This window comes from Heloderma suspectum, chromosome 2 (genome assembly GCF_057233095.1).
Source record: "Heloderma suspectum isolate Gila_16-S chromosome 2, 16-S_ref, whole genome shotgun sequence".
NCBI lineage: Eukaryota > Metazoa > Chordata > Lepidosauria > Squamata > Helodermatidae > Heloderma > Heloderma suspectum.
In genome coordinates this window covers 245,688,832-245,702,801 of record NC_139459.1, presented here as the reverse complement: position 1 = coordinate 245,702,801, position 13,970 = coordinate 245,688,832, and the positions used below count along the sequence as shown (strand labels likewise).

The following is a 13,970-nucleotide window of genomic DNA, read 5'->3' as shown; positions in this document are numbered from 1 at the left end:
GTATACACTTTATAGTATAAAGCTTGCCCTAGAGGCACCTCAGGTTTGTTCCCTTAGACATACAACTCTTATTATGCAGTGTTGTCAGTTGTATTTCCCTGGCCATTGAGCATCATATAGAATTATAATTGTAGCTGCCATTTCTGTTTTTAGCTTTGTTTTTATTGTTATATTTTGATTGATTGCATTTTGTTTTTATGTGTTGTAAAGCTGCCCTGGAGAAATTAGAAGTGCGGGCTAAACATTCCTAAATAAACAACTGTGGAAATGTTGCATTTTGGAGCTTGAAGGCTTCTGCAAGTAGGATAACTGAAAGAATTTAGAATCCACTTTGTTTCAGGGAGGATCGGCCCATTGGGCTTCTGGTTCCACACCAGTGTGGCTTTTTACTGGATGATGTTTGGCATCCAAAGACATCTGTGATCTGATAATCTACATATTGGGAAAGCGTGTGTGTTATTCGGCAACAAATACCGAAGGATTTGCAAGCATTGCCAAGCTTACTGTTATCTCTTTTCTGTCCATAGTATGAAGTGTCTGGTGAGGAGCACCTTTACTCTGATTTCCCAGAGATTGATTTGTCCCAGTTGGATGCCAGTGACTTTGACTCAGCCAACTGCTTCAGCGAGTTGCAGTGGTGTTGTGAGCGCTCCGAAACAGAGTCCAGCCAGTACAGCACAGATGACTCCGAGCTCTTTCAGGTACTCTACTCCAAGCAATTCCCCTGTCACTGTGGGCAGTTTGCTCTGGAGCAAAGGCTTTCCTTTACATGCATCTTCCCCTCAACTATAACACCATTGTTGGCAATACCCTGTGGTTGTTAGGGTGGCCCATTGTGGGGAAGAAACACATTCCTAGAGGCAGGGTCATTGCTAGGCATTTAAAAGATTCAGGGCCCAGGCTTGCAGACAGAAATCTACATTAAAAGAAATCAGAAATAATTAAGTAAATTTCACAGGAGGCAAAGCCAGCCAATTAATTTCTCATCAAAATAACCTCAAATAAAATAAATTCTTCAGTTAATTTGCAACCTGACCTAGGTCATCTCAAACCAATGAAAAAAGGTCTTTCCCCCTTTTAATTGCCATAAAGGGGAAGATTTGGGGAAGAGAGTGTTACAGCATGTTGGAAGGGGGAGTTAACCCTTCCCTCTCCAGCTGCATTCCCCCATGAAAATTTCCATCTGCATGGTAATTAAGCTGAGGAAAAACCCCTTCCATTGGCACCAATGGACACTTAGCACTCTGTGGAATAAATCCAGGGCCCTGGGAAATAGGTTCGGGGCTGGGGTGCCTGGGCCCAGGCTGAGCAAGGCCTATGGATGTGCGAATCAGCAAAAGCCGAGCTTGCCGACGTTCTTCAAATTCCATCTCGACGCTCATTCCGACTCAAGTCTGTATCAGATTGAAAGCTTTGTGTTTTTCTTTTGGCATGAAAATCTGTTCGTAGTTTTGTGCATGTTTTTTTTCCCCAAATGTACACATCAGTTGTGTGCATCTTTGAAATATATGCATTCTTCTCCCATTAATTAAAACCTATTTGTGCACATTTTTCGAAAGTATGCATTTTTTCCTGTGCATTTTTCAAACATACACATGTTGCCGAGCACATTTTTTTGAGTATGCAAACCACATTGCAAGCTTGGAAATGTACAGACGTCAACCACAGATTGCGTCCAAGTCTGTGTTTGGTCTCGAAGTGCGAACTGGGTAAATTCTGATAAAAAACGAACTGGAACTGATTTCTCACATATCCCTAGCAATGCCCCTGCCTAGAGGGGAGAGGGAAACGCATACATTATAAGCAATTCTGATGTAACTTTATTCCTCCTGAGAAGAATAACTGTGTAGGAATATATGTGGCGCAGTTCATGTTTGAATAGTAAAACACGCATGGGTGGGGCGGGAGCAGGTGGGAGTATAGCTTCCAGACAGAGGGCTCCTGGCACTCCCAATTAGAAGGGATTGTGCAGCTATACCATCTTTTCCTCCTAAATGGACTTTTTGCGGAAGGAAAAAGATATGAGAAACTGGTGAGGAATAGGGGAGGGTTGTGAGTAAAAGACGACATTGTTTGGATCCCCTGTAAAATTCCGTGAATTTTACAATTCACGAAGGCAATTGCACGATAAAAGCCTCATCTGGAAGCACCCCTCATCCCCTGCTTGCAGGTCTTCTGGTGCAACATTTTGTACACGTGTTTCTTCACGTTTCTATGGCAGAAAACCACCTTGGAACCTGCCCTTTGTTTGTTTGTCCAAGAAGGGCAAGCTCTTATTGTTTATCTAAGCTACCGATACGTGCCCCTTTGGCTGTAGCAGCATTTGTTTCAGGCTACATTTGGGATTTGTGGATGCTGCAGGCTTTTCTCTCTTCATACGAAGCTGCCTCATACTGAAGGCCAAATTCAGCCAAATACATTAACAGAGCAATCCTATGCGGTCCAACCATCCTGCCCTCTGCTGGCAGATGCCCGGCAGAGCAGGAGAAGCGGCAGAGGCGATCTTTGCCTCTCTGTCCTCCTTTGAGCTGATGTCCCACTAGATGTGCTTTTGAGTGTGCCTCATAGAGTTGTGAGGACAGCAGCTGGGAGGCTTTAGGATCCGGCGGATCCTCAGTGCCTCCTCTCCCCAACCACTTCTCCCTCATTCACAACCTTACCCAAGGTCAGAGCGCTGACTTCTGGTGAGGAAGCCACTGCAGTGCTTTCCATGGCTGCTGCAAGGGGTGAGGGGCAGGAGGGGAAAATGTCCCAATTCACATTTTCCCTTCCGAGGTCGTAGGAGTGTCCTGTGGTTCCTGGGACACTCTCCCAGGGACCATAGGATTGCTCGCTAAATGTGTGATCATATTTGTGTATCTTTCAATTTTTTTTTTTAAAAAGGCAACCACAGGAGTCCCGATCTGGACTGGGACTGTCACAGAGTGGGTGGGAGTGGCTTAGTCTTGTCCCCCTGTCTCTTGTCCACCTGGGTATGCAGTGCAGCATCAGCATAGGCTAGATCAGGGGTGGGCAGCCTCAGGCCCAGGGGCTGAATCCGGTCCTCCTGTGGTCCTGGTCTGGCCCTCCATGGTTCCCAGATGGCCACATTCCATTTTCCGGGCCACACTCCCTTTCCTCTGACCACCACATTTGCTGGTTTTCCAGCTTTTGCATATGTTTTCCCCTGATTTTGAAAGGTTGAAATGTTTCCCCTAAGGCTTAGTTACTGGCAGTAGGAGCCTAAAGCTAAAGTGGGCTGGTATTTTTTTTTTTGTATTTTGGTCCTGCCCACCACTGCAGTGAAACCCCTGAGAGCTTCTCCAAAATGGAACTTGGCCCTTGGGCTGAAATAGTTGAACATTCCTGGCGGGAGATGCAGCACAGACTCGAGGGCCAGGGAGAAGATGCTGCTATTGTTTCTAAGGAATCCATCTCTCTCACCAGGAGACCAGTTGATCTGAGTATTGGGTTTGAGTGATTGTACCTAGAGTTGGACCAGAGAGACAAATCAGGGATTCTGCTGGTGAGCTACTCATCAGTCTCTGTGCCACCCATCAGTCTCTCTGCCTGAGCTGCCCAAGGTGGCCTTGGATGTGGTGTTGAAAAATCCAAAGATGCTTGTCTTGGGGGATTTCAGCATTCACATAGTGGCCACCTGAGGAGAACCTGGTTGGGGTATCATAGCTGCCATAACAACCATGGGGCTGTCTCAATATGTTGTCCAATGCCTTCTGCAGGACCCACTTTGGACCTAGTTTTGCTGAAGGAGCAGGTAATTGGTGGTCTAGAATTGGGGTGGTGGTCTGTACCCCTGTTGTCATGCTCAGGTCATTTCCTGATGAAGGTTAGGTTGGCATTGGCTTTCTCCCTCTGCAGGGGTGGTAGACTTATTAAATTGATCCATGCCTGGAGACGTATAGACTGCTCTGGAGGATTTTCCAGTTGACATGGCTGGTGCTTCTGTTGAAATCCTGGTCTCCCTATGGAATTATGAGAAGGGAAGGGCTGTTAACACAGTTCCTCCCCAGAGTCCTCTCATGCATTGTGGAGCCCAGCCAGCTTCCTGCTTTACCAGAGAGTTGGGGATGATGAAAACGCAAGATGATGACTAGAACATAGGTGGCATAAATCTCACAGTGACTATGTCTGAACACAAGTGAGAGCATATTATTGTGACTACTTTGTGGCCGTGAGGGCAGCAAAGCATTTTCACTTTTATACCATCATTGCGTCCTTGAGTAACCATCCAGCGCAGCTTTTTCAAGCAGTCAGAGAACTATTACATCTAGACCCTGAGAAAGATGTGTTGGAACTCTTGGAGGCCTGCTGTGGCAAGTTTGTTAGGCACCTCTAAAGGTAAAGTCACTCGTATTCACTCTAACCTTGACACCATCATTGATAAAGTTCCAGAGGAGGCATCCAGAGCCCCATCTAGTCTGGTTTCATGGGATCAGTGTTAGTTGATGCAACCCAGGGATGTGGACAAAGTGCTTGGAGACATCCATCCTACCACCTGTATGCACAATCCTTCCCATTTTAGCTACTTAGATCCAGCCAAAGTGGATTGACTGAGTCCTGGAGATAATTGATGCCTCCTTGAGAGAGGGAATAGTCTTGGCTGTCTTGAAAGAGGAGGTTGTGAGACCACTCCTTAAGAAGTTCTCACTGGCCCTAGAAGATTATAACTAGGGCTGTGAACTGCTTTGGTCCGAATCCCGAAGCGGATCGGGGTGATTTGGACCAATGCGGTCCAGTTCTGGAATGGGTTGGGGTTAGGCCAAACATCCCGAAGCAGGTCAGATCAATCCAAAGTGCTTTGAGGTGCTTTGGCCCAATCTGGACAGCCCCCTGCGCCCCCTGTTCTTTAGCTTGACCGATAGGGTGCGCCCGCAGCAGTCACCATCTTGGAGGGAGACACCATTTTCTTTTAAAGTGGTGACTCTTCTTCCAGTAATTAAATGTTATATAGATTGCGGCCATAAAGGGGTGATCTATGCAACATTACAGGGTGCTTTGGCTGTCCAGATCTCGCTTTGTACCTGGAGGCCAAAATGGGTCTGCCCAGCTCTGGATCGAACCAAGGTGGGTTGGGGCCGATTCGGAAGCTCTGAATCGGCCTCCGAACTGGATCGGGGGGTCCCTGCACAGCCCTAATTATAAGAACTGTTGCCTTGTTGCAAATATCCTCTTTTGGGGCAAGGTACATGAAAGGGTGACAACAGTACAATTCCAGATGCTGTTGGAAGAAAAGGATTCTCTAGAACCATTTCAATCTGGCTGTAGGCCAAGGCTGGAGAATGAAACAGCCCTGGTCACCCTGATGAATTACCTCTGTCAGGAGAGTGATGGAGGGAGTGCAACCCTGTTGATTCTTCTTGAACTCTCAGCAGCTTTTGATACCATCAACCACGGTATCTTGTTAGACCAGCTCTGTGGTTTGGGCTGGGAGGCACAGTGATACAGTGTTTCCGCTCACACCTGTGGGGCCAGTTTCAGAAAGCTTTGGGAGATTTCCGCTCCAACCAGTGGCACTTGAGCTTATTCTCCATGCTATTTAACATCTATATGTAGCCGCTGCAGGAGGTCATCCAAGGTTTTGGAGTGAGGTGTCATCAGCACTGTTTTCCATGGTCCTCTCACTAAGGTGTGGAGGTGCCTAATGTCAGGGTGGACACTGAGCCCATAGAATCCTAGAGTAGTTCTGATTCTGAGGAATAGGAGTCGCTCCTGGGAGAGGAGCGTGCTCCTCTTTCCCAGGGCTAACAGCTGACGGAGATTCTTCTCACCGGCATTCTTAGCTTAGATAGCAGACCTGGGAGTGACAGAGCGCGGGAAGCAGACTTGATGGACGCATGACGCCGACGCACAGAGCGGCGCCAAAATGGAGGGTGCGGAAGGAGGCGTAGTGCCCGGTTGGCGCGCAAACAACGGCTGCGCCAAGAGGATCCAAGGGAAAAGGGGAGGGACTCTCCCTAGCCCTTAAGTTCAGGGGTCTGCCAGTGATTCCCTTTCAAACGGGGACCAACTGTTCCAACTTAGGGCATAGGTACTCTGCTGCTCATATCTAGTTGCTAACAGTAGAGTTGTTAAGTTGTAAAAGAAGAATAAAGCTTTGAAGAGAATCCCTTTGTCTGTGTCTGGACTTGGCTACTGGATTAGACTTAGAGAGGCCTCCAAGGAGCCCTTGACACCTAACCACTGTCTGGACTCAGTAATAGGCTGGATGGGGGCTAACAAAGTGAAGGTGAATTCTGATAAGATGGAGGAACTCTGGATAGCTAGTTCCTCGACTGTTCTGGATGGAGTTGCGTTCCCTCTGGAACAGCAGGTGTGCAGCCTGGTGGTGCTCTTGGATCCAACCTGGTCAGTGGCTTGGAGCACCTTCTACAAGCTTTGACTGGTTCATCCCTTTCCTGGTCCAGAATAGCCTGGCTATGGTGATCCATGCTCTGGTAACTTCCAGGTTGGATTACTTAAGTGCATTATATGGGAGGCTGTCCGTGAAGATGGGCTAGAAGCTTCAACTGGTGCAGAATTCAGCAGCTAGGATTCTGATTGGGTTGAGGAGGTGGATCTGTATCCCTTCAGTTCCGAAAGAGTTACATTGGCTGCCTAATCATTTCCAAGCCCAATTTAAGGTGTTGGTACTTACCGCTAAAGCCTTCCTCCCATACCAACCTGCCTCTGCATTAAGGTTGTCAGATGAAGCTTCTCCAGGTGCCTTCAGTAAGAGAAGTGCATTATGCATCCATGAACATCCTTCACTGCGGTGGTACCCCAACTCTGGAAGGTCCTCCTATGGGAGATTTGATTTGTGCCAATGCTGTATGGTTTTAGGCACCTAGTTAAAATATTTTTATTTGCCCCGATGTTTTAAATGCAATTATAGTTTATTCTGATTATGTATGTTTTAGCTGGTTGATGAGATTTAATTCATTAATTTAATTAATTATGGATTTGTGTTTTGTTTGTTTTTATTGCATTGTATGTGTAATTTTGTGTTTCAGAACCACCCTGGAACATACTTTAATGGGTGACATATGATCTAGAAATGTTTCAGATCAATAAATGTGAAGCTCAAGGGTTTGGATCCAGGGTCTGCCTTGTGCAAGAGGAAGGGTTCTTCTCATGGAACATCCCTCTGCCTGATTTTGGGGGATCCCTCCCTCCACAGCTCACCCCATTCAGCAGGGTCCCCTGACTGTCTCTGTAGCATTTTCAGGGGGCTGGAGGAGCTGTCACAGAAAGGAGGGAGTGGGGAAGTCTACTTCCACCAGCACAGTTGATCTAGCTTAAATCTGGATCCAACCCTAAGTATTTCAGGAATTCTTGCAGACATATTCTCTCTGTGCCACACTCTCTCACACTCACAGACACACATAATTCTCTCTCTGTGTGTCCATATAGCCCATTCCTACCGTAGTTCTGTGCTGCTTTCACCAGGCACACAGAGGGCTGGAGTATTCTGTGTAGCAGCAGAACTAGCCCATGAACTCTTCCTAATGCAGGCTCATTTCTTTTCTCGTTCTGGAACAGTATGGGGAAGCTGAGGAAAGGTGGCTGTGGGTGGGAAAGGGGGTCCAGGCTATTAATATCTTTTCTGCAGATGATTAGTGCTCCATTAATTTGCGCTTGGTTTCTAAATGGAGCAAGTGTAGTAAAGCTAATGAGGAGGTGGAAGAGTAGGAGAGGGCTGCTGAGCTAATCCTCCTGTGATCTATTATTAAGAGGAAATTACAGGATAGTGCCTTGCGCATCCAGCTTGATTTTTTAGAACCTGACCGATTGTTCTGCAGTGGGTGGAAGGCAATAAAGGAGGATGGCGTAGAAGGCAGCAGAGCGGTGGTGGTGGGGAGCTCATAGGAAGCAGCACAAAGTGACGTGGCCTAGGAATGTTAATTTCCAGCGTGCAGAAAGCTTCTTTTTTATCCGAGTCTCCAGCGTCAGCATCACCTCTACATCTCTGTGCACATGGATATTTATAGCTGAGGCTCCCTCTTCATGTGCTGCTCGTGCTCTCTAAATATACGTGGTTGTTGTTGTTGTTGTTGTTCAGTCGTTCAGTCGTGTCCGACTCTTCGTGACCCCATGGACCATAGCACGCCAGGCCTTCCTGTCCTGCGCTCTCTCCCGGAGCGTGCTCAAGTTCATATTCATTGCATCCGTGATGCTATCTAGCCATCTCATCCTCTGTCGTCCCCTTCTCCTTTTGCCTTCAGTCTTTCCCAGCATCAGGGTCTTTTCCAGGGAGTTTTCTCTTCGCATTAGGTGGCCAAAATATTGGAGCTTGAGCTTCATTATCTGTCCTTCCAATGAGCACTCAGGGTTGATTTCCTTTAGGATGGACTGATTTGACCTCCTTGCAGTCCAGGGGACTCGTAAGAGTCTTCTCCAGCACCACAGTTCGAAAGCATCAATTCTTCGGCGCTCAGCCTTCCTTATAGTCCAGCTCTCACAGCCATACATTACTACTGGGAAAACCATAGCTTTGATTAGACGGACCTTTGTCGGCAAGGTGGTGTCTCTGCTTCTTACTATGCTGTCTAGGTTGGCCATAGCTTTCCTCCCCAGGAGCAAGCGTCTTTTAATTTCATGGCTACAGTCACCGTCTGCGGTGATCTTGGAGCCCAAGAAAGTAAAATCTGTCACTGCTTCCATTTCTTCCCCTTCTATATGCCAGGAAGTGATAGGGCCAGGTGACATGATCTTAGTTTTTTTAATGTTGAGTTTCAAACCAGCTTTTGCACTCTCCTCTTTCACCCTCAACAAGAGGCTCTTGAGATCCTCTTCGCTTTCTGCCATTAGGGTGGTATCGTCTGCATATCGGAGGTTGTTGATAATTCTCCCGGCAATCTTAATTCCGACCTCTGATTCATCCAACCCGGCATTTCTCATGATGTACTCTGCATATAAGTTAAATAAGCAGGGTGACAATATGCAGCCTTGTCGTACTCCTTTCCCAATTTTGAACCAATCGGTTGTTCCATGTCTGGTTCTTACTGTTGCTTCTTGATCCTCGTACAGGTTTCTCAGGAGACAGGTAAGGGGGTCTGGTACTCCCATCACTTTAAGAATTTGCCAGTTTGTTGTGATCCACACAATCAAAGGCTTTAGCGTAGTCAATGAAGCAGAAATAGACGTTTTTCTGGAATTCTCTTGCTTTCTCCATGATGCAGCGAATGTTGGCGATTTGATCTCTAGTTCCTCTGCCTCTTCGAAACCCAGCTTGTACTTCCGGTAGTTCTCGGTTCGCATACTGCTGAAGCCTAGCTTGTAGGATTTTGAGCATCACCTTGCTGGCATGTGAAATGAGCGCAATTGTGCGGTAGTTTGAACACTCTTTGGCATTGCCCTTCTTTGGAATTGGAATGTAAACTGACCTTTTCCAGTCTTGTGGCCACTGTTGAGTGTTCCAGATTTGTTGGCATATTGAATGCAGCACTTTAACAGCATCATCTTTTAGGATTTTAAATAGCTCGGCTGGAATACTGTCATCTCCGCTAGCTTTGTTGTTACTAATGCTTCCTAAGGCCCACTTGACTTCACTCTCGAGGATGTCCGGCTCAAGTTCAGTGACCGCACTATCATGGCTATCAGGGACATTCAGATCTTTCCTGTATAGTTCTTCTGTGTATTCTTGCCACCTCTTCTTAATCTCATCTGCTTCTGTTAGGTCCCTGCCTTCTTTGTCCTTTATCATGCCCGTCTTTGCACAAAACGTTCCCTTGAGATCTCCAATTTTCTTGAAGAGATCTCTAGTCTTTCCCATTCTGTTGTTTTCCTCGATTTCTTTGCATTGTTCATTTAAGAAGGCCTTCTTGTCTCTCCTTGCTATTCTCTGGAACTCTGAATTCAGTTGGGTATATCTTCCCCTTTCTCCTTTGCTTTTCGCTTCCCTTCTTTCGTGAGCTATTTGTAAAGCCTCATCAGACAGCCACTTTGCTTTCTTGCATTTCTTTTTCTTTGGGACGGATTTCGTTGCTGCCTCCTGAACAATGTTACGGACCTCCGTCCATAGTTCCTCAGGCACTCTGTCTATCAGGTCTAATCCCTGAAATCTATTCCTCACCTCCACTGTATATTCATAAGGGATATGATTTAGGTCATACCTGAAAGGTTTAGTGGTTTTCCCGACGTTCTTCAATTTAAGCCGAAATTTTGCAAGAAGCAGCTCATGATCTGAGCCACAGTCAGCTCCAGGTCTTGTTTTTACTGACTGTATGGAGCTTCTCCATCTTTGGCTGCAAAGGACATAATCAATCTGATTTCGATATTGACCATCTGGTGACGTCCATGTGTAGAGTCGCCTCTTGTGCTGTTGGAAAAGAGTGTTTGCTATGATCAGCATGTTCTCTTGGCAAAACTCTATTAGCTTTTGTCCTGCTTCATTTTGTACACCAAGGCCATGCCTGCCTGTTATCCCGGTGATTTCTTGACTTCCTACTTTAGCATTCCAATCCCCTATGATGAAGAGGACATCTTTTTTTGGTGTTAGTTCTAGAAGGTGTTGTAGGTCTTCATAGAACCGATCAACCTCAGCTTCTTCGGCCTCAGTGGTTGGGGCATAGACTTGAATTACTGTGATGTTGAATGGTTTGCCTTGGATTCGTACTGAGATCATTCTATCATTTTTAAGATTGTACCCCAGTACTGCTTTTCCCACCCTTTTGTTGACTATGAGTGCTACTCCATTTCTTCTAAGGGATTCTTGCCCACAATAGTAGATATGATGGTCACCTGAATTAAATTCGCCCATGCCTGTCCATTTTAGTTCGCTGATTCCCAAGATGTCGATGTTCAATCTTGCCATCTCATGTTTGACCACCTCCAGCTTACCTTGATTCATGGATCTGACATTCCAGGTTCTTAAACAATATTGTTCTTTACAGCATCGGATTTTCTTTTCACCGCCAGACACATCCACAGCTGAGTGTCCTTTCGGGTTTGGCCCAGCCGCTTCACTCTTTCTGGCGCTACTTGGAAATACCCTCTGCTCTTCCCCAGTAGCATATTGGACACCTTCCGACCTGAGGGGCTCATCTTCCGGCGTCATATCTTTTAGCCTTGTGATACGTTCCATGGGGTTTTCTTGGCAAGAATACTGGAGTGGGTTGCCATTTCCTTCTCCAGTGGACCACATTTTGTCAGTACTCTCTGCCATGACCTGTCCGTCTTGGGTGGCCCTGCACGGCATAGCTTATGGCTTCACTGAGTTACGCAAGCCCCTTCGCCACAACAAGGCAGTGATCCATGAAGGGGAAATATACGTGGTACCATTATACAAATCACCCAGCTGAGATGTGTGGTGCAGGTGGATGGAGCGATGAGCTCGGGGGGAAAGTTAAAACTTTACATGGCTTATGGAGCATGCAAAGGGTCAGTCCCTTGGCATGCTCCATACCTCTCCCCTGTTTTCCGCATTACTCACGGCCTTTCCCCCACAAAAGTGGAAGGGGTGCGTTGTTTCGATGATTTGCTGAGCACTCCCATAATCAGGACGTGCCATGAATTATTATTAGTTTCAGTTCTCCCTTTGTTAACTTGATCCATCCTTCAGTGCAGCTCTATTCAGGCATTCTACTTTTGGTTAAGGTGAACAGGTGAGCTGGGAGCCGGGCTGTGCTATGTAGCCCCGCCCCTGATGTTGCCTGGGTCACAAAGCCCCTCCTTCTGGTGTTGTGCATCTGCAGAGCCCCCCCCCCCCATGCACAGCCTCCATGTAAGCCAGAACTCTGCACTATCGGAGTTCCAGCTCATGTGGCAGCCTCCACGTGATCAGGGGCCCCCTTTCTGCAGATGTTCGCACTGTATGCATGGACACCAAGGGGAGGAACTGCTTCTCAGCACTGCCCTGCTCCCAGGCCGCATGTTCACCTAAACTAGGGGTGGGCAACTTGTGGCCCTCCAGGGATTCTGGCTTACTACTCCCATGATCCCTCATCATTGGCTATATTGGCTAGGGCTTATGGGAATTGTTGGCCAAAACATCTGGAGGGCCATAGGTTGCCCATCCCTGACCTTAACCATAACTAGAATGCCCAGACTGGACTTGTGTCTTGGCTCATGTTTGCATGCTATACCTGCTGCTCAGCCTTCTTTGCCCACTATGCATTTGGCTTTTCCTTACGATGCCCCCGCCCCAATAAGCAGAGCTCTTAGGTCACTTCTTGGCTTTGTGGCAATATTTAGGCTCAGGATCTCAGCCAGCGACTCTCCCTCAGCTCTGCCCTGTGGCAAGTCTCGTACTTCATCTCTTGCCAATTCTGTGCAGGCTGGTGAAGGAGGGGAAGAGCGACCTGTCCTCCCTTTGCCAGCTTGCTCAGCTTCTGTACTGCTTGTGGACAAAGCGCATCCCCTTCTTCCACGGCTAGCGCAGAACCGAGTGGGCTGGCGAAGGAGGGACAGAATGCTCTGCTTCTCCCTCGCCAGCCCACCACGCTTATAGCCTGCAGAATGTTTTAATAGGCTGCTCTCTTACTCATAAGAGGGGCTCCTGGAAGCCTCTGCTTCTTTCCACAGATATCTCAGTTTTTATAAACAAGAATAAGAACCTGCCTGCTCTTCCCCACAATCCTTTCAGCTTGGTCTTGTGCTCCAGCAGGACCCATTACTGGATTCCGCCATTTGGCACTGGATGGTCCACTTTGTCATTCTCATTCGTGGAGGCATAGAGGGCCCAGCTCAAGAGGGTATGACCTCTAGGGATGCCAGAGAAATACATGACAGATTCAAATGAATTCGGATTTTTGTGAATCTGATCTGTGGATTCCTCAGCGGACTGGCCTTTTCGGAATGGCTTTTCGGAACGGCTTTTCACTTTTGGGGGGATTAATGCTAATGTGCATTAGCTTTAATGCTCATTAGCGCTAATGCACATTTGTGCAAGTGTGCATTAATGCAAATGTGCACTTGCATTCATTTGAATTAGTGCAAGTAGAACGAAATTCTATTTAAAAAAATTCCGTCAAAGAGCGGACAGCAGCACGACAGATCTGTGGCAATCCACAAAAGAGACAGCACGGACTTAACAAAATTTGTATATCCCTAACTACCTCTTGGATCAATCTCATTTGCTTTCTGTTTGTTTTTAATGATCTTCTTTGGCTTATATTTTTAAGAAAAGTGAGATAACAATTTTTAAAATAAATATGGTTCAAACCTCAGCATATTCAGGTAAGGCTAGAAAGGAATCCTGCCTGAAACCCAACAATATTGGGCTAGACAGACGAAGGGTCTGACTTGGTATAAGGCAGCTTCCCATGTTCCTATCTGAGGAGCTGCAGTTTCTTTGCAGTTGTGCTGAATAGATCCAACAAAGCATGTACAGGTTGGTGCAGAGAAAGTGGTCTTACACTGGTGTCTGAAGGGACAGTGTGTGTGCGTGCGTGCGTGCGTGCGTGCGCAGGTTTGTGCGTGTGTGTGTGCAGTTGCCTTTCTCAGGCCTGGTTCATTCATGCATTCATGCATGTACACAGTAGGCCAGAGCAGGTCCCGTGATAGTGCCTGACCATTATCTAAATCCATTTCAGTCAGGGATCAGGCCGCATTTAGGCATGGAAACAGTCTTGGTCGCCCTGTATAATGACCTATGTCGGGAGAGAGACAGGGGGAGTGTGACTTTGTTGATTCTCGATCTCTTGGTGGCTTTCGATACCATCGACCATGGTATCCTTCTGGGATGACTGTCTGAGCTGGGAGCAGGAGGCACTGCATTGCAGTGTTTTCAGTCCTACTTGGATGGTTAGCTCCAGAAGGTGGTGCTTGGGGGATATTGCTCGGTCCTGTGGACTCTTCAGTATGGGGTTCTGCAGGGGTCGGTTTTGTCCCCCATGCTGTGCAACATCTGTATGAAACTATTGAGCACGGTCATCCAGAATTCTGTAGTGCACTGTCATCAGTATGCTGATGACACACAGCTTTATTTCTCCTTTTCATCTTCTTCAGGTGAGGCTGTGGATGTGCTAAATCAGTGCCTGGCTGCAACAATG

General features: G+C 47.1%; 1 protein-coding gene across 1 annotated transcript in view; it reads left to right on the top strand.

Moving 5' to 3' along the window:
* Window positions 1-13,970, top strand: part of PPARGC1B (PPARG coactivator 1 beta) — a 159,276-nt gene that overhangs the window by 110,482 nt on the left and 34,824 nt on the right. Inside the window, exon 3 of the mRNA XM_084838658.1 lies at window positions 528-701. Coding sequence (XP_084694784.1) covers window positions 528-701 — 174 coding nt within the window. The remainder of the gene's footprint in view (window positions 1-527; window positions 702-13,970) is intronic.